The sequence below is a fragment of the Eufriesea mexicana genome, unplaced genomic scaffold (genome assembly GCF_001483705.2).
Source record: "Eufriesea mexicana isolate 0111107269 unplaced genomic scaffold, ASM148370v2 scaffold484, whole genome shotgun sequence".
NCBI lineage: Eukaryota > Metazoa > Arthropoda > Insecta > Hymenoptera > Apidae > Eufriesea > Eufriesea mexicana.
The window spans coordinates 489,628-510,346 of record NW_016908637.1 but is presented as its reverse complement, the minus strand read 5'-3'; the positions used below and the strand labels follow the sequence as shown (position 1 = coordinate 510,346).

The 20,719-nt window shown below is 38.1% G+C and overlaps 1 protein-coding gene across 4 annotated transcripts; it reads right to left on the bottom strand.

Annotated features, from left to right (window-relative positions):
- Positions 1-12,876: 12,876 nt before the first annotated feature.
- On the bottom strand, positions 12,877-20,441 carry LOC108545564 (uncharacterized). 4 transcript variants are annotated; one of them, XM_017897247.1, is made up of 3 exons: positions 20,354-20,441; positions 15,373-15,933; positions 12,877-14,468 (listed from the first exon to the last, which is right to left on the bottom strand). In XM_017897247.1, the coding sequence occupies exon 3, from the start codon at positions 14,382-14,384 to the stop codon at positions 13,014-13,016; it is 1,371 nt and encodes a 456-aa protein (XP_017752736.1). In that variant the 5' UTR covers positions 14,385-14,468; positions 15,373-15,933; positions 20,354-20,441; the 3' UTR covers positions 12,877-13,013. The 4 variants fall into 4 exon arrangements, with proteins under 4 accessions (XP_017752736.1, XP_017752733.1, XP_017752734.1 ...); XM_017897244.1 differs by lacking the exon at positions 20,354-20,441 and adding an exon at positions 19,481-19,548; XM_017897245.1 differs by lacking the exon at positions 20,354-20,441 and adding an exon at positions 17,152-17,220.
- Between the last annotated feature and the right edge of the window lie 278 nt (positions 20,442-20,719).

Genomic DNA, 20,719 nt, shown 5'->3' with positions numbered 1-20,719 from the left:
TTATATTGTATTATATTATACATTGATTCATTTCTTTAATCTGATAGACTCATTTTTTATTTTATTACATTGGAATTGAATTTATTCGAGTATTAAGACTTTTTTGTTTCATTTTATTTGACAGTTATCTCGTACGAATATAGTTGAAATTGCATTACCATTTACAGCAGAGTGGTACATTGCTGGGACTTGTTAGGTACCTATTCTCCTTCCCTTCTATTTCCTCACCAAATGTGTCCATATTATTAAAACAAGAATTTGCGTTTAGACAACTGATTTGTAATCTGAAATTCCCGTCTAAAGGGTATAACTTCTATTATTTTTAACATATTCTCAAAAATTTTTAATGTTAATTATTTACTAAGAATGTATATTGTTTTGTTATTATGGTTATCGCTACACATTGCTGTACCTTTTAATAGTTGGCAAAATAAAATGTCAAATTTCAAAATAATTGGTTTTGAAAGTTAACGGTTATAGTTGCACTATTTCATCCGGTTGTTTGGTTAGAAATGTCTGCAGAATTAGATAATGCGCATAGTTTTCGCGTCAGGTGAGTAGCTTTCCGTAATAAATCGCAAATAATTTCGTATAAAAACATTGCATGGAAAGTATGTATGTCGGTACATACATACGTTAACCTTTAGCAATCATTTACGATAATTTAGTGACTTCAAATATTATAACCATCGATATTAACATATTCGGAAATCTCTATATTTTAAGCCCATGTGGACTCGACTAATTTTTCTACTATTTATGGAATAGCTCATTTTTAGCAAGAAATCTGGTTTTTTCTATAAGGATACGTTGTTTTTTCTCTCTTTTTCTTCTTTTTTCTTCTTTTTTCTTCTTTCTTCTTCTTTTTTTTTCGAAAACAGAAAACCATAGAGCAATTTGAATTTCGAATACGTATTGAAAACGAGGAATCCTACTAAGAATACGTAGTGAATATTACAGAACAAAAAAGAAACATCTAAATTTGCAGAACAGTGCAATTTTTTACGTTAAAACAAGTTATTTTATTTATTAAAGATACCGTTATGAATAATAAAAAGAAAAAATCGTTCATACGATTAATAATTTTAAGAACAATCTTAAAAGGTATTCATTAGTAACTATACGTTCAATTGTACATGTCTCGAAACGAGTCTGCTTGCAAATTCGATTAACATCCTTCTGTTATTTAAACTCGACAATCTTAAGACAAGCAAAGACAAAAAACGAATATGAAAAATCGAATTTTTATTATTTTTATTATTTTTATTATATCGTTATACCGATGTAGAATAATTAGCGAGTTTTAGGAGATTCGTAGAGTAGAAGGTAATTTTGGATAATAAATATCGTGACAAAGATTAAACATAACGTCGACTCTTTAGAAGGTGGAACTTTTTTTTCATAAACGTTTAGAAATAACGAGAGAGTCTATTAGTTGCTAACCAGGCTAACTGGCAGTTGCTCCTCAACCTGGATGAGCCGGACCAGAGGGTTCGTCATCGCAACAGGGGAATCGTTCGATCCATGGCCCTTTGCGAGACTCCAGTTTGGCCCGACTATAGGTGGTGAGCAAGCGGAGCTACAACGAGTCACGCAGTATAACGAGAAGGATGGCCATCAGGATCGAGTGAGATTATCGCACTATTTTCCACGAGACGGCAACAGTTCTGGAGGAACTAAGGCCATTCAACCTGTTGGCGGAGGCGGTCGTTCGTGTCTTCGAGATCCTCCATTGGGATTGCGAGGCGTCCACTGACCTCGGATGAAATCTCTAAGCGATATGCCAAGTTCGGCGGTCCATATTAACATCTTAGCGCGCTCGTAGTTTCTTTTTAGCTGCAATAGCCGGGTAGCTTACTCACAGGGCTGTCGGGTCTGTGCTCTCAATTTTGAACTGATTGTGAGTAAATAGCGGCGAAAAGTTAACCTAATCGCCTCACGCAGGTGCTGACCGAGCATTGTTGCTTCGCGAGTACTTGTAAAAGATAAGATGGAAGACGGTGGTACAGTGCCGTCAATGCGGAGTCGAGATAGATCCGGCGCAGCACACGCTGAACGAGTGGACTGCGAACTTCGTGTCTTCTTCGAGTACTTGACACGGGACTTGCCGCTTTCCGCGATTAGTTTCGACAGACGGTGCAGTGCGAGAGGTTATGGAAAGAGATGGCTGCCTTCTGTGAAAACGTCATGCTGCAGGAGATGGCGGAGCGGGTTCGCGAAAAACCGGAACCCTCTCGGAGTGGTAGAAGATGACGGCGAGTGCGTTATTGCATTGCTGCCCCATTTCTAGGGTTTAAACCGCGTGATGATGAGATTCGGCTTGTTGGCGGACAGTTTAATTGGTAGAGTCGGTTGTCAGGGAGGCCACGGTGGAAGAATGGCAGTGCCGCGACATGGCCTCGTCGGAGTATAGCACCTTTTCCCCTTGGATGGACTTATGCCGCTGAAAAACACTGACGCATCGTTGCGGTAATCTCCCCGCCGCGCCCCCCCCCCCCCCCCCCCCCCAAGCATCTCCACTAGTGCGACTCACTTGAAAGAAGAACTTCATCATCGACTTTGCCATGGAGAATGTTTCGTCTTCTTCGATTAAACGAAACACGTCGTTTAGACAATTTACATCAAGAAAAATTGTCACTATTACATCCGAATAAAGCATTTGCGAAGAATTTCTATTCCGTCGTGGAACAAAACCAAGCCGGAAAGACACCGTTACAGTTTTCCAATAGCGGAGTTCTAAGTGCCAGAACAATTCGACCATCGGAATTTTCTATTTTTACCGTGTCGTCGTTGCGTATTTTTAGAAAAATTTCTTTTTTTTTATAGTTTCTCATGTTTCAGGGCACGAGAAGAAATTCGACCTCTAATTTGACCGAGTTAGGTGACGGCACTCAAGATTTTGCTAATAGATTTGCAAGAGATCGAGACGAGTCCGCGGGCATTGGTACCGTTAGACCCTAGTAAAGGGGATATAAATGGAGAATGACAAGGACACGGTTACTTTTCGAAAAAATTTCACTAATGTGCAAGTGACCCCCATAGATTTGTGTACACGTACTGAAGTACGAGTTACCCCCACCACCGTCTTAATTAGGCCGATTCTTCTTCTTCTTCTTCTTCTTCTTCTTCTTCTTCTTCTTCTTCTTCTTCTTCAAGGGGAACACCGTTGGTCCAATTTAGCCAATTAGGAAACTCCGCTCTTCGGCGAAATCCAGATTTTCATGAAAATCGAAGTGAGCGAAGCGAAAATTTGTATTTCATTCTTGGTCAATGTCAGCCTGCCTTCTAGCGTGTGCACCACAAACTGTGACGTGAAAATTTACGAACCGAAGATTGTCAAACACGGCAGTTTCACAGAACGATATTGAACCGAATGATCGTTATTAATTTGGTGGGCAGCAGTAGAGATCGCGAGACAGCTGAAATTTTCCGGGAGATCAATCGCAACGCGGAAACCTGGGTTGTTTGCTAAATATTCAAACACTCGCTCGGTAAATGTGATTCTTATACACCTATCATCTTTTTCAACGAGAGTTAATGTACTAACCCAATCAGCCAACTGTTTTTACTTTTTCAATTACAACAACATATTTTAACTTTTTTGCTAACCTGTAATATCCATTACAGGCGATGATTCTCGTAGAATTTAATTTTCCGAATGGGAATCCGTAATCGAAATTGCTCTATCACCCTTTCCGAATTTCCGAAAAATGTGACTTTTTGTAAAAACGCGCGATTTTTGGCAAAAATGAAGTTTATTATATAAAAAGTAAGAACGTTAGGAGGTTGGTTGCTGCCTTCCAAGTTAGGCAGTGGTTAGGTGAGAGTATCCCGAATTTATCAATTATTCGTTCGAGTTTATTAATTATAATTTTTTCTACTTCTGGATAACTATAATTGATTATCAGAATGTAAAAATAAGCCTCCGAGTGTATATTCTACGCATATTCTTGTGTTTCTACAAGAAGTTCTATATCTGAGGCTAATTTGCCACACAATAGCGTATTCCTCGGTTTTTGCCAAAGAAGAAACTATCCAGAAACAATATCAAGATGATGTTCGATGTTAACAGGACGGTATAATATACAGGGCATCCCGCAAGCTCAGGCCTTCGCTAGGGGTAACAAACGGCCGATGGGGTCACCGGCGCGCGGGTGAACCCCAGGTACCCCACCTTGGAGGAGAGGGTTTCCTCCATATATGTATCGTGGTTTTTCGGGGGAACCTTCCCTCACTCCAAGGTAACGGATTCGTGAACCAAGGGAACGCCCTTGGTCGAGGACACTTCTGAACGAGCGCTCAACGACATCGGGTCTTTCCAACGAGTTCCGAACGAAACATCAGAGACAACAGTTCTCTTCTAGCACGAGACGATTTTCGTATCTCCTCGTTAAGTCGACGAGATACCGTGTCGCGTCGAATCGTCCATCCACATCGGGATATCTTCGTGCCTTACAACCGCGAAGACGAATTATTTCGGGCGGAAACCACGCGACCAGGAAGATCAAGGGAACGACGCGATATACCCCCTTGATACCTCCGAAACAGGCCCGTTTACGCAGATGCGACAATGTTGCTGGGACGCAGCCTACTCTAACTGAATAGAGATAGACCTGGTTAGGATTGAACTAACCAGGCTGATAGTCTGGTCGTGATGCTTGTCCCACTTTCGTGATATTTTTAAGAGAACTCTCTCGTAACTACTGTCACTGCTGTGGTTTTATAAGTTTTGTCTACCTATTGATTGATTGGTGTGAAATGTAAGAGGTGGGTGTATATTTTCCTATTGGTTGTGAATAATATTTGGGGTGTGTGTTAGCTTCGACGTGTTTCGGTGATGGTGAATGTTTAAACAATTTGGGTCCTTATGCCTATCGTTTTATGGGTGATATATTGGTCCTTACTAAGGTTTACCCAAGTGGTGGCTAGGTGACGATGAGTGTATATAAATCAAAGGACGCTGGTAATAAGGATATAAGCAGTCCTCCACTTTACTATTCGGTTAACGTTCGGTCTTGGGGCCGCAACATAGACTTGGCGAATATTCAAAGTCGATTTTCTGGAAAACGAAGCTCCCAATAAATAAATTTTATTCCTTTTGTCAATCGTTTTTGCATGCAGAATCATCTCCTTCCCAGTTATACTACCGTTGTTGGGACACCCCGAACATTAATTTAGTACTGTTAATATTCGGAGTCCCGAAATTCACGCAAGAAGCAATTTTCATAGAAAACAGATTTTCAATTAAAAATTGTAAATATTGCTCAACAATAAAGACGCGTTGTTCTTTCGTGTGACGCTCCATTTTTAATAATCTTGCACTGTCAGCTGTCGCGCTGTCTTTCTTTTTTTCGTTAGCAACACTTGGCGCATAGGTTTATACAGGATTACGGTACTTTATTACCGTAACAGTCGCGTAGCTCTGGCATTGTCGAGACTAAAGAAACGAGCAATGGCTGTGTGACGCAGCTAACAAAGGAGGAATGTCCAACGTGGGCTCGCGAGCGCCGGGTCCTGCGACGCAGCGTGGGGTAGGACCTCTCGCTCTCCGTCATCGTCCCGAAGATGGTGGAGAGTCCGAGTGCGTGGCGAGCGATGGCCTCCTTCTGCGAGGAGGTTATGTCGCAAAAGGAGGCCTCAGAGAGGATTCGCGAGCGCGCGCGTATTGCGGCGGATGCTGCGAGCGCGGCGTTGCCCCCCCCCCCCCCCCCCCCCGAGGGGTCATCGCGTCAGACCTCTTGTTTTCGAGCGACCCTGCGCCTTTGGTACGGGGCGACAGTCTCCCTCCCCCTGTCGAACCAAGGCCTGTTTGGACCACGGGCAGGTGGGCGGGGGCCCGCCTATCCGGGAGGCCGGTGGTCCGTGCGGTCGGCGCCGCGCCGTGGTCGCGTAGCACCGATAGAGGTTGCACGCATGCGTGTGTTCGTTTCTGGCGCGCGTGCATATTGAATGTTAGGTAGCGGTGCGAGTTCTCGTCGCGCCGGGTGGGAACCTTCGGGTTTGTATCGCGGGGGCGTCCTGGCAATTGCGTCGCCGCGAAGTCCAGGGCGCTCCGATATCGCGTCAGGATGGCCATTGTGGGGGTTTAAGTGAATGCAAATCTCACATAACCCCACCCCCTGCCCTAGGGAGGCCGGGTATCTTTTCGAAGATTTGCCCCACGTATTAAAAAAAAAAAAAAAAAAAAAAAAAAAAAAAAAAAAAAAAAAAAAAAAAAAAAAAAAAAAAAAAAAAAAAAAAAAAAAAAAAAAAAAAAAAAAAAAAAAAAAAAAAAAAAAAATATGGACGTTGACGGATAAATAAAAATACTGATCTAATATTTTCGGTTACTCTACATTTGTGCATGGTTTCATCGAAATGGGTAATTACCACTTCGATATGTTCCTCTTTAAACTTATAGCCCGAGCGGCAGCTGCTAAATTTGACGTGAAAAAAAAGTTTCAAAATGAAAATGAAAGTAAAAATACGAAATCGCAGGTTTGTCCAAGTATTTCTTGCCGCAACTGTTTTTAATTTGGCCAAGTAGATTACAGATAAGACGCAGATGAATGTAAATTGTGGAAAAATTTGTTTTTGAAAGAATTTCTATCTAATCCCAATTTGCCGAAATCAGCTGGCAATCCGAAATTCGAAAGGTGAGCTTCCCGTTACTCAGCTTACGTCATTCTTTCTCGTATCACGTTAAGTAGCCCGCGATGATATTTTCCAACGCTTTTATAATCTTTACCATCGCTTCTTCCTTATTCGCCTTATATTTCCAATCTTATATTTACAATTCTCAATCTCAATTTCAGGTTTTATTACCTTTCTTTCTTTCGCTGGCTCCACCTCTGCCTTTATATTTTTCCTACTAAATTTTTCCGCTTCCTTTTCTTTCCATTCTGGTTCTATTTATTTATTCTATTTATTTATTTCCTAAATATTAATATTCTATCTTCTCGCGTCGTGATTGAATTTTGGAGAAATTCTGACGGGTTGTAAATCCGTCACGTTATGTTGCCCGCAAAATTAATATTGGACAACGGTTTCAATTATCACGAGTAAAAGGAAGAGCTCAACTGGAGTGAAACTCGACTCGTTGATATTTTTCGTACAAGTACTCTCTTCAAGGTTTCGTTTGGAAGTGTGCTCCTCGATTTTCCTAAGATCGGGGTTAGGGCATTAGACAAAAGGCGTTCCCTTAGTCCGCAAATCGGTCACCTCGAAGGAAGGGAAGGTCCTCCCAAATGAAGACGGTAGTGGAGGTAACCATCTCCACCCACGCACTGGTCACACTGTCCTCCGTTTATGGTGCCTCGCTAGCGTCTGAGGATCCCAAGGTATGCGGATCACGTGGAAACCTCAGGCCTATTTGTCAAGTAAGTCTTAACACGTTAGCTGCCACGTCAGTCACCGGTGACTGACACTAAACTTTCCGTTCAGCCGCGTCATTCATCGGTGGCTGTCAGTATAAAATGCGATAAGAAACTAAAAAATTACATTGTTTTCATAAATTTTAAGTAATTTCAGGATTGTATCATTGATACAATTAATACTGAAACATTACTTATGAAAAAACTTGAATGAATTTTATCGAAACAGTTTAAAGAAAAAAACGGTTGTCCTTTACAGGTGTCACAAAATGTGGCAACTTGCTTTGTCATTCTTCTGGCGATTTCTCTTCCAAATCGTGCCATACTTACATACATGTTTTGTTTCAAATTTTAACCATGTTACATATGGTTAGCGTCCCGTCTGTTGGGTCAGGTAATATGTATTGCTGTCCATAGTCCTTATCTCTCGACCAAGAGTGGTAGAGAACTAAATGGGGATAAACACAGCCCCCCAATATATTTCTTATATTTTTGTAATACATTGTTATCACCTAAACAGATCCCAAGCGCGACGTTTGGCATTGTTATACCACGCACTTACAAGCAGCGCGCGTGGCCTGACAACTAACGTGTTAATTAATTGTCGCCTAGTTTCATAAAATTAGACTTTTCGCGGATTCTCGTGTTCCGCGACACGAGAAGTCATAATAAAAGAGAAAGTTTTCAAACATACAGAAGGCATGGATAGGGAAATTCCGATGCCGAATTGTAGACTGACTGTGCGATGCAGGATCGTCCGAAGCCAAGGATTGTCAAAGGAAATCGGTTTCCTGATTATTGGTGGTTGACAGGACCGAGGGTGGGCCTTCGGTCCGCGAGTCAGTTGCCGCGAAAAAAAGGAGGAACGTCTTCCACGAGCAGGTCCGCTGGTAGAGGAAACCTCTCCCTCAGAGGAGGTTGCGTTACTTTATGGCTTCGAAAATCGTGAGATCGCACATGCCCTGGTCCTTTATTTTGCAAGCCAAAATCCTAAGTACTGTTGCCTGGTTTCGAAAATTAGTGGCTAAAAAATACCTGGTGTCCGTTGAGCCGAGGAAAATAAAGAAGAGTTTGTAAAGTATATTGAAAATGGAGAAAATAGAAAGTAGCGAAATTGAAATAAAACAGCAATTAGGATCTGGCTGCCAGAAAATCGTAACGGGTCTTCTGGGTCTGGGGTTTGTCCCAGGATTTAACAATCCTGAACACCGAATAATAAACTAGACCTGACTGCTAGACCTGCCGCCTGGCTCCACGCAGGATCACTTCAACTATCGAATGATAAATGCCTAAGCTCTAAATGTCAGTCATTCTCCATTCTCAGATACTTCTACGATATTGTCGATATTTTGTATACAACGACGAATGCAAAATTACTAATCTCACCTTAGGAATGTAGCGTGTAAGTGTTCAATCGATACCATATCTATCGACTTGCAAACAAATGATATCAATCTTGTAACAGTAATACGTATTATCGATAAAGTTTTATAGCTATTGTATTCTTCTTACGCTTATGCCTATGACCTCATGCTAGAATGACAAATACGTTGGTAATACGATGTTCTGTATACATCTCATGTATATTTTACATGTTCATTGCATATCGTACCTGTATAAATTTCAACGGTCTAGCGTTGACAAGCGACACAAAGGATTAACGTATACACAGATTATATAGCACGTGATAAACAAAATCCATGATAACGTTGTTTAATCCACTGGAACCAGTCTAACGCGTTTATCGAACGAAGAACGTTTTAGTACTTCGGAAAAAGAGTTTAAATGAGCAGGAATTGGTGGAATAATTAATCGATGGGTCGATCTGAAATTTATTTGTGAAGAAAACACGGATAACGAACATCTTTCAGACTTAATTTCGTAAAACTTTATGATGTAAAAAAAGGACTGGATTTGTTTAAAGAATCAGAACGTAACTTAACTCAAAATGATCCTTCAACGATGCGCAGTGCAAAATTTCAAAGAGAATTTCAAAATTACTCGGCCCCATATAAAGAGGAAAATAACCTAAGTAGAAATTAGTTTTTTCGATGGAACTAATAGATAATCACTCCGAATAACATCTAGTTGTAATAATACAGGTACAAATCGAAAGAAATGATTTATTCGAAAATACCCGAGGCTGTACTAGACTGTGCCTTTTATTTCAAATTAAGCCTGTACTTGTTCGTAATTGACAATTAAGGTGTCGACTCCGTTCATTTCGTTGCATTCTATCACACGAATATGCATTTTCACTTTCATTTGAAATAAAGATAAGAAATGAATGAAAGAAGGAAAAATACTTACTTGAAATAATATAACAGGTAAATTTATTTGCAAATAATTTCTTTATTACAAATATAGACATTCTTTAAAGCGAAGCAAAGTAGAATTTGGAGATATATATGAGCTTAATATACAAGATACTACACGCTTGTCCCGAACCGCTTGCTCACCACCGAGTCCTCAAAGTCACTTCTAGACTAATTCGAAATCAACTTTGAACTGACTTCTCGCAATTGACAATTCGTTGTACCAAAGGTGTTTCTTTTATAAATACATTGCGTAATCGATGTCTCTGCGTTTTGTAGCTACTTGGAAAGATCGGGAGCGTTCGATGGCCAGTGAGAAATGGCGCACAGCGGTGCGTGTCGTGAATCACGGTTCTAGAAAGATCAGGACCACCGTGAGCGTTCCGTGACGCGCGCCACCCTGTCGAGACAAAAAACGATCGAGCGCTCGGATATAAAATGTGTATTCCCGATCACCAAAGCAATCATTTTTCTTTGAATTGCATTTACTACGTTTAGCCAGCTTTCTTTAAATCGTGAATGAGAAAAGGTTACTATAGCGGCATTAAACGACTTATCTCGAAAGGTAAGTAAATATGCAAACCGATTTTCTAAATTTCATACTATAGTTTTGAGAAACATCTCATAAAATTTCAATTGGAGTAATTGGAGTATGTTAGTTTACCTTCTCGTTATCAAAAGACAAGGCATTACATACCCGTGATGTATATTACTTACACCTTACAAACGATCAAACATGTCATGCTCTTCCGAGTTAATCGATATTTTTTAGAAAAAAATATTTACTTTCCCTGATGAAATCTTACATAAAATGTCGTACATAAAATTTTACCTGGTTACTACCAGATTGACAAGGGAATAACTAGCAATCGGTACCATTTCTCCCATTCTTTTCTCTTTTCTCTTTTCTACAATGTGCTACACGTTTTGTAGCACAAACGCGTTGTATCTTCGAAACACTTCCCCTCATTTTTATAATATCATTTTCGTACATGCTGGTGATTCGTCTAGGCAACCTCCGGCAGCGTAAGCGTTCACGCTTTTGCTTGTCATTTTTTCATGCGAAATTATCAATAATTGTAAAAAAATACAAATTATCAACTATGGCGCAAAGGAATAGAACAAAGGAACGAATGATATATTCAATTGTATCGTTTTCGTTATTATGATTCCGTACTTTCTCTATTATTGGCCTTTGTCTTTCTTTTTCCTACATTATTATGATTTTCAATATTCAAACTACTATTTTCCATCGTCTTTCAGATGCCATTATAATTTTGAAAATTTGTTAATTCTTCATTCCCATTCGTTAAATTCTTCATTCTCTTTAAATGTATTCTAAAAGTTACGAATGTTTACTTTAATGGTTATTTTCACTTCTGCTTCTTTTACCTTATAGGATTCTATATGATAAACTGAAGCTTGACGGGGGGGAATATTTTAAAGGTATTCTTACTTATTGAGAAATAAGGTTGCTAAACAATCAACGTTAAGGTTGATTACAAGCCCTACCGTTAATCAGCAACTAACTGGCTTACTAACCCTCTAGCTAACAACTAACAATCAACTAACCGACAAGCTGGTTAGAAACCAATTCACTCCCGGCACTCCGACCGTCATTAATATAAACCTTTACAGCTACTGGTAAGAGTCAGCAGAGGAGAGAGAGAGAGAGAGAGAGAGAGAGAGAGAGAAAGAAAGCAGTGACCATTAAGAAGTAAGGCCATAAAGCACAGCCTTAGGAGAGAAGCATTACGGACAGAAACTTGAAACTAACTCAACCAGTATATTATTCGTGTATCTTTATCATTGTTAAGAAAATTGCCAGAAAAGGTATTTTAGTTATTTAGAAAAAAATTCCTAAAACCATGGCATGCACACACTCATTATCATTGATATCGTATGAAATACAATTTTTATAAATATTTGAGCCGCAAAAAATTGTATATTATTTGTATATTATTTGTTAATTTAATTTAAATTTCGATGTAACAACTCGTAAAAAATATCAATCGATTTATTGAATTTATTATAAAAAATGACAGCATTCGATGAAGTATTTGTCGTCGATTTGTCAGACGTGAATTTTTTCTAACAACATAATATGCTTTAACGTATATTCCACTTGCTTTCCTTTGCTGCAAATTTGTAAATTACCTTTTCGTTCTAATGAAAGGGATATATAACTAGAAATGTAAAATATGCAGTAAGAAAAGTGATTTCATGAAGAAAAGTGAAATAGAATTTCGAAGAAAACGGAGAACAATAAATCTCAATTAATCGCAAATGGTGAGAAAACAATTGTGTTTGGTAAATATAATAATTTCATAAAAAATATAAATACGATTAAAAAGTATGTAACTAAGAGATTAGAATTGAAAACGATCGAGATGTAACAGTGACATAAAATAGTATTGGAAATTTATCAAATTTTATAAATCGATTAGTCAATTATCTTTTGAAATTCTTTTTTTACCATTTAAGTCAATTTAACCAAAACTTCAATGCTCTAAATTGTAAATTCTTCAAAACAATGTAACGTCATTTGATCGAATTGAGGGAATTAAAGATAAATTGTCAGGTTAGAAGTAAATAAAATGAGTTATAGAAGGAAGTTATTGCTTCAAAGTAAAATCACGTTCAAGCTGATAAAGTCCTCGCGAGAAAACTTACTTATGTGAGAAAAACGTGCAAGCTTAAAATTAGGTAAAGAGAGAAAAAAAAAAAATAAACTTGATTGATATTGGCAAGAATTTAATTTTAGGAAAATGAAAATCGGATCAGCGAGACAATTGAAGAATATCGTAAAATGATGGTTGAGACGAATGGGTAGAGATTTTGTACACGTGCAACTACTTTAACAAATGCTAATCACATAGTAATCAATTATCACTACGGATTTAAACATAATAGAGATTATAGTGCAAATAGAGCAAATGGTGATTATTTGTAAAGAGGCATGAAGACTAACGAGCAACGATACCGAAATTAATACCTTATTAATTCGTATAATAATAATAAAAACCTTATTAATAAATTAGTAAATGCTTTTATTATATTTATATCTAATATATGAAGTATAAGGTATATATAAATAAAAATAATATTATGCATATATTGAGTTTTATCTATTATAACTTTAATTTAAAGGATGAAACTCAACTCGAAAGATTGCTTTCCAGAATGACATCTCGGAAATGATTAGCGGTAGAAAAGAAAACTTTTGACAAAAATTGATATATCGATATTATTGATATTATTATATTATTGACCAAGAGAAAATCTATATATAATGCGTCATTCAACCACTTGGCATGTCCAATCATTGATGTACGTACGTTACATACTAGTTGTCGTCGTCAGTGACTTCCAACCAATAACCATATTTTATATAACAGGACGATAATACTATTCTACCCTGCTGAATTTTCACAATGGTTCTAACAGTTCCGTTGTAATTTCTATTGTATTCTAGATGGATTACCGTGCTTCTTCCGGAACCTAATTCTGCATATTGTTGCGTAATTTTCAATTTCTTCAACGCGGAATTTATAAGATCAAAGTATTCCGCGATCGAGAGTTCAATGTTCACCCCAGGAACCATTCTATGTTTATAATAGTGATAGACAGCCGCGAAATCGTCTCTAAAATATGGGTCGCATGTGAAATTAGAAATTTCTTTCAATAAATCTTTCCATGTAGCGGAGCATACTCTTTTTAACGTATCCATGTCACACGAGATAGGAGTAATACTTTCGCGAATGAAATAGCAATCGAAATCATCCATATCCAAACTTTCAGATACTTTTTCACCTACAAAAGTAGCAACGAACTGCGACACGCTAATGAAATTGATAAACGTAACGTCGTTCGGTTCCATATCAGAGAGTAGCATCACGACAATTTCGATTACTACGTTTAAATAACCAGCCAAATCTACGTTCTTGATCAATTTCTTTAAGGTTTGTTTGTCTTTCCTTGTGAGACCTCTGAAAGGATAACGATACTCAGCCTCACCCTTTGCACGAAATCGTATGTCGTCTAGAGATTTCACGCGGAATATTGCGAGAAACTTGATCATAAAAGGTTCCGGTTCAGACTCCTCGATTTCGTGTGCGTTCCTATCGTTCCAACCGTTTCCGTCTCCTCCAGGAGGAGGTCCACCTCCAGCGTGTGGACTATTCGATTTATTATTACGTCTTTCCCGTAACTTAATGCCGACAGTACCCTGTGAAAGATTTGTGAGCACAGTACTGGTTCCATAGAAAATCGTTGTTTTCATTATTTCTCTCGCTGCAGTTCCCTTAACAGCTGTGCCTATTGCTTCATTAATAACGCAGGATGCTGCCCCCCCTGCCAGTCCACCAGCGACATCACCGGCTATCATTAGAGTTCCTTGCATCAACGGTCCAATGGGAATTTTGCCTTCCGCAAGTTCCTCGCGAGCATCATTGACAACCGCGATTAATCCTTGGGGTTCACCAGTTACAAGAGTGGCGACGCCGTCTACGACGATACCGCCGGCTACGCCACCCACCGCCATTCCTACCGGGCCACCGGCGGCTCCGAGAGCGCCACCCGCCATCACTGCTCCCGTTCTAGTAGCTTCGTACATCGCCTGATTTCCTGATCTCAAATCGCCATCAATGTAATGACAAATAGCTTTTCCATGTCCCACGATTGGTATGGAGTTTATCATATCAAATGGAGAATACATTTTTCATTAGAATGTTCTTCAATTCTTACGTATATTTTTATGTGACTTGTATGTGACAAGTAATCACAGAAGTCGCTCGCACGTCTGAAAAGTAAGTACGAAATTGTTACTAATTTGTCATCATTTCAGGTGAAATACCTAATAAATGGACTAATTCCCATTGGTTAGATACCAGTGCATGTAATATTAATTGTTACGTAGAACGTTTGCTTAAGTATTTCCACCATTACTATCCCATACTTTCAGTGGCGATCATATCTGATTTGTCAAAAAATCTTGAAACCTTAACTGACGTTTATGCCCATATCATTAATATGTAATAATATGTAGCAATTAAGCCTTCGTAATACAAATATATTTGCCATTTTTTTGTATTGTGGCGCAAGCATGCGTTTAGGATTAGAAATGAAGTTCGACAATTAAAAGGAAATGAAAAATAGTTTATTATTCGAATGATTTGTTTGATTCTTTAGTTGTAATTTTCATAATTATATCGCGTAAAGTGATATGGTGGGAAAAAATTCTGAAATCTGACTTCTCTTCGTTAAATTCGGTATAATTGTCATTTCGATAAAATTTGGAATTGCAAATAGAATGTTAAAGGAAAGACCGGGAAGTGAAGTTGACTTTTCAATTGATAAGAGCTGAATATCAGCTCAGATGAACATGAATACTTAAAACCAAAATTAGAAATTCTATTATAGAATTTCGATTATAATTTTGTAATCAATTTCGAAATCTGAAGCATAGAATATAGATAGCATACTATATAGATATATACTATCTAAATTGAATTACTAGTTAGGTAATAACGGCTAATTATTATTTATTTTGCGATAATATAGTTTCTGATAATATAATATAACCTATCGTTAGATTTATAAAAAAGAATATTATGCTTTTTTAACTTAACATCCTGATAAATAAACTAAAGTAGTTGTAACACGTTTCTTTTAACGCGAAAACGAGTCGTTTTTGTGATACTTACTGATACAAAGTTTTCAAATTGAACGTTCGACGATATCAAAGTAGGTTTATCTGTCCCACCATATATGCGAAGACGGCAATCCATAGATCTCCAGATCGGATTGTCCTTCGTCCGAATCAGACGCGTCGTGCCACTTGGCAATAATGTCGTCCAGCACGTGGATGGATTCTCGTATGTCAACTCGGAAAAATTCGTTGGAAAGAGTCGAGGTACCGGACGGAAAATTGCCGTATATGTCGACCAAGAACTGTAGCGCTGATCTCTTTTTAAGGATAGAGCTGTTCAACCTGGTCCTATAGAGACACTGTTCCCTTTGAATGTTCCTTTGTAAAGGTTCGATAGCGTCTGCTACGAGATCACCGATTATTCTCTCATCTTCCGACGTGAATCGCAATGCGTGCAATCCTATTTCGAATATTAGATACAGCGTCTTCTCTGCCGTTGCGTGGCCCTTGCGAGCGGCATTCGGGCTATTATAGCCGACGCTTTTCAGTTCTTTCAAACTGCGGATTAGGCTTTGTATCAGTCGATCGGTGGACATCACAGTTGAATGTAGCGAATCTAGTGGAATACGTAGAAAAATGAAAAAGGTAAAAAAATGATAGCAGACATAAGAGAAAATAACAATTCTTCTTTTAGGTACTAGACGCAGAAAGTAAAGAATAGGTTTTTATCAAACATCTTTTTAATTAAATTTCCAAACCCTAATACGATATTAATATTGGAAAGGATTGATATTTAAACATTTCCTTTATATATTTAAGAACGCCAAGGTAATTTCAAAGATTCATCAGCATACTTGACTCGTTGTCAGCTACCTAAAAGGAAACTTCTTATATCTAGAAATTCGATAATTTAGAACACGTAGGATCGAATAATTTGGGTGAAGGAGAAATTGAAAGCTGACAAGCACATGCCAGCAGAACGATTATATTGGAATTAACGCGTTCGTTAACAAATCGGTGAACAAATTTTAACACAAAATTGTTATGTTGAGTCGAAAGGAAATTTGATATAAAACTTAATGCTTTATGTATGGAATTTTTTACTCAAAAGGAATGCTGCATTTATGAAAGATTAATACTATTAATACTATGAAAAATTAATAGATCGATACAATGATACTTGCAAATGTACAAGTTTTCTGAATGGCATACCAAATGAATATCGGATCATGTTTACTCATATTTCGATAATCGTTTATGCGTATTTCTTTTAATATACTCCTATGAAACAGAAGTAAAATTTACAGGAAGTTTTTGATAAAACGCACGATTTCGATTTAAAGTGGACTATCAAATGAAAACTCTTATATATAAAAGCAAGAGGTTTGTTTTTATGTTTAAAGTTAGGTAAGAGTTTTATAATTACATACTTGATGTTTGTATACTGTTATTAACTGATATAACTGATATTTCACCAAGGATTTATAGTCTAATATAATTTACAGTTGTTATATCGGCAAATAGAATGCGCGCATGTATAAGACTATACATGAATTATTTCTTTAATTCGAAGGAACTAGCCGATAAAATGGAATATTTTAGCCAAAACTGATTGATAGACTAGTTGCAACATTTTATTAACCAACATCGCCGAAACTAGAGTCGACCGGCTTATTTGGGTCCGATTTCGATCATTTCTTCACACGTTCCTCGAAATGACGCCTAATACAACGTATTTTAAGGCAATGAAAACCGGTAAGGTCAGAATACGGTAAAATTATAATTTTATAATTTTACTCGTTCTTACATATACGATGTAAGAACGAGTCTATACTTGCGCGTAAATTCTTTCAAATTCTTCAAGATCAAGGATTATGCCAAACTCCTATGCCGTGCGCGTGAGTGCAAATCAACTAACCATAAGCGTATCGTCCCTTACTTATATATCGGCAATGCGGCATTTTATCGTGCCGAGATGTACGATAAAACAGATATATGATAAGAACGAGCAAACTTTATTTCGCTCTATCATAGAAATTACAATGTATAACAGGATTTATTATTAATTCAATGTCGCATAAAAAAATATCAACTTTATCTGTAACATGATAAAGCGTGCAACATCAGCAGTAACAAAGAAGCAGTAACAGCAGTAACACCCTGCGCTGCTCCCTCGTAAACGAATATTTGGAGTGATATCATAGAAGACTATGATCACCCCACCTACACTGATGACCCCGACGTGATGTGCCAAGGGGTCCAAGGGGCCCAAGGGGTCCAGCAAGTGTGCAGGTGCTCCAGTCTAACAGAGAAGCTCAACGAAGAACGCACACAACCTTCAACGACCTGGAGTTGCGAGAAAAGATGGTCTTTTCTGGCACCTCTAGTGTAGTATTAGCTATAGGATAGCATATAAGTAGTTATAATCTAGTCATAAGGAGGAGGATATAAGTTAGACATAATACTGGCGACACAAGGATGGAAGAAGAAAGAGAAAAGAGGAAGGATATAACCACGACGTGAATCCCACCTAGGATGGCACAACAGCTAACAACCGAGCCTATCAAAGGGCGCAAGAATCATACTTGGCTCAAGGTTGCATCAGGCTACACCATCCCCTGGGACAGCCGAAGCTACGGCCACAAACACGTCGAGATTCGTAGTCCATCTCCTTCATCGTCCTAACTTCTCACATCCAGAAAATAGGTAACGTTTGTTAAAGTGGTGATCGTGCTTCGGTGCCTAGTGGCATCGGTACGGTGTTGGTATGCGTGTGGTGAGAGAGAAAAACAGTCGAATGTACGAGATTGAAGAAGCTACGTGCTCGGGTGTATGGTGCGAGTAGTGAGTGAGTGATATAGAAGAAAGAACCAAAGAATTGTTTGTTTATGTTCCTCCCACTTTATTAAAGTTATTAATTGTTTTCTTTTCTTTCCTTTGTTAACCCTTTGCACTCGAGAGGCGCCCTTCGGTCGCCATTTGATAAAATTTCGAAGCTCGATATTAATTAATATATGAAATTTAAAATAACGTAACAGTGTGCGAGGTATCGAAATTAAATAATTTCTTATTTACTGCTCAAAAAAATATCATCAGCTTTATAGCAGAAAATTTGTCAACTCGTACCCTTCTTTAGCCAAAACATCCTCGAGCGCAAAGGGTTAATAAATGTTTCTTTACTGAATAAGTTCAAGTATACCGAGTTACTCAAAACTTAATCTCAAACAACGTTATCACTGGCAGGGAGGTGATGTAGCGACCAAGTTCTCACCTTCGCCAATAGATGGATTCCTATTTGAAGAAGGTTCGAAGACTTTCTCGCAAGTCCTCGGTAAAGCCTCGACCTCCCTTATATAGAAGTTTTCTGTGCTACCCAAGTATTCCTGGTCTAAGGCAAGGTCTGGCTAGGGTAGCCTTTTACTAATGAGTCTGCTAGCAGGCCCGGGATGAAACCGCAGCATCCCCCTTCCTTTTCCCGTCGTCCTTCTATCTGCCACACCCTATCGATAGCAACAACAATCACCGGGGATCTACCAGCTCAGCACCATAGGAACACACAACACCGCCCGTCATCAACGTGGACAAAGAAGACAACTAACTACCGCACTTAACACAAACCTCCTCCTCTCCCTTGGAGACAGAGTATTGTGAGTGGGGTATTATCTACCAAGGCCTTAGATACTTGTTTTCGTATACATCGTTCAATTGTCACGATCATACGTTTAATACGCGTGTATAATGGATGTGGCCCGTAATTGTCAGCAAATATAGAAAATTCCGAAACCCGTTTCTTGTATTTCATCATATAACCGACTAAATGCCGATTAACTTTCGTTGAAAACATTGTTTTTGTCAAACTGTCGATAGTACTTGAAAAATTGAACGGATTAGTAGCAATTGTCTGCAATATCTCGGAAACTAGGATCGACTGGTAATTATGTTAAAGGGAAAGAATATCCAAAGTAACGCCGTTTCCAACATACATGTGTCAAGTTCATCAAAGTCGGTGAAAAAGTAGCAGTTCGATAAATTTACTATAATAAATATATCTCTACAACGGGCAAGAACAGGTTATTTGCCACCAAAACGGAAAGTTAAAATAATTCACAATAAATACATTTCATTTCCCATGAATTCGAGTTTAACGATATCGTCTGACTTACTTCTTATTCCTTCCTCGTTCCGTTTACTTTTCTCGTTTCTTCCATCCTTGTTATTTGCTCATTGCTTCTTCGCGACTGTTCCTTACATTTATATCCTATTGCAAATAATGGAAGGGGAAATCTGTATTTCATAGACTCCTAGTTCTACCTATCTAGTTCAACCACTCCCTCTGTAATCCGTACACTGATATCTTTAGCAACTCGTGTGTAATCAGTCACCTGATTTCTGTTACTAGTACAGTTATTGGTTTAATCTTTCATGCCTCAAGCCTCATGACGAATATCGAGAGTTCTTCCTGCTGCGCGCTACCCTTTTTAACAAACTCTTGTTCGTAAAAGAAGCTTCCCTCTTTACATTTCAAATTTCAGTGCAAAATGTTTCAAAAATTTATTTCATTTCTTAAATGTATTTTTCAAGATTTCTAAATAACTGTAAAACGTATTGTCCGATTTCGTAGTTTTTCAAGTATGTCACCGGTAATTTTTCTAGATAGTAATTTTTGTTTTTTGAAAACGAGTCGTCTGTAATCGAAATTGCTCTATAACGCTCACTTTCCGAACAATGCACACGATTTTCGGCTGAAACGAAGGATTACACGATAAGTAGAAAAGCTAACCTAAACGCTAGGTTAATTCTCATCTAAAAAATGAAGTAAGAGTTGTCCGACTTTCTTTTCTCCAGCAGTTTCTCATAACTATTTAGGTATGAATTTAAAAATAATATGCTTAAATAATACCTATACACTACGTTTGGCATCACCGTCGTATCACGTTATTCGATAACACTCAAATATGAGCATATTTAGGAAAGCTATTATAAATTCGTAAACAATTGCGCTTATTATTTAATAAATTTATACCAAAAGATATTACCTTATATCCACTGTATTTTTTTCTAATATGCGACTTTTCTAAATATATCTTCTTTGAAATGCTGATTGTTGTAATAAATACGCGTACTGTTCGCATGGAAGCTCACTCGCAACTGTTTGCTTCTCTACGCTACGCGGTCCTTTTTGCGGTTGTTTTTCACGAGGTGGTACCAACTAGCGAGTGTCACTCATCCCTAATATGGTTATCAACCATCATCACTGATGATTTCTCAGTGGATGTTGTGATATTTTCTTCTTTTCCTTGGGTACTTGTATCGACGCCATTTAAATCGTTAAAAATCGTTAAAAATTATCGTTAAAAATCGTTAAAAATCGTTAAAAATCGTTAAAAATGGTTAAAAATAAT

Bases quoted from the DNA above. Each gene is read 5' to 3' on its own strand.
- LOC108545564 (XM_017897247.1), bottom strand. From the start codon at position 14,384: ATGTATTCTCCATTTGATATGATAAACTCCATACCAATCGTGGGACAT.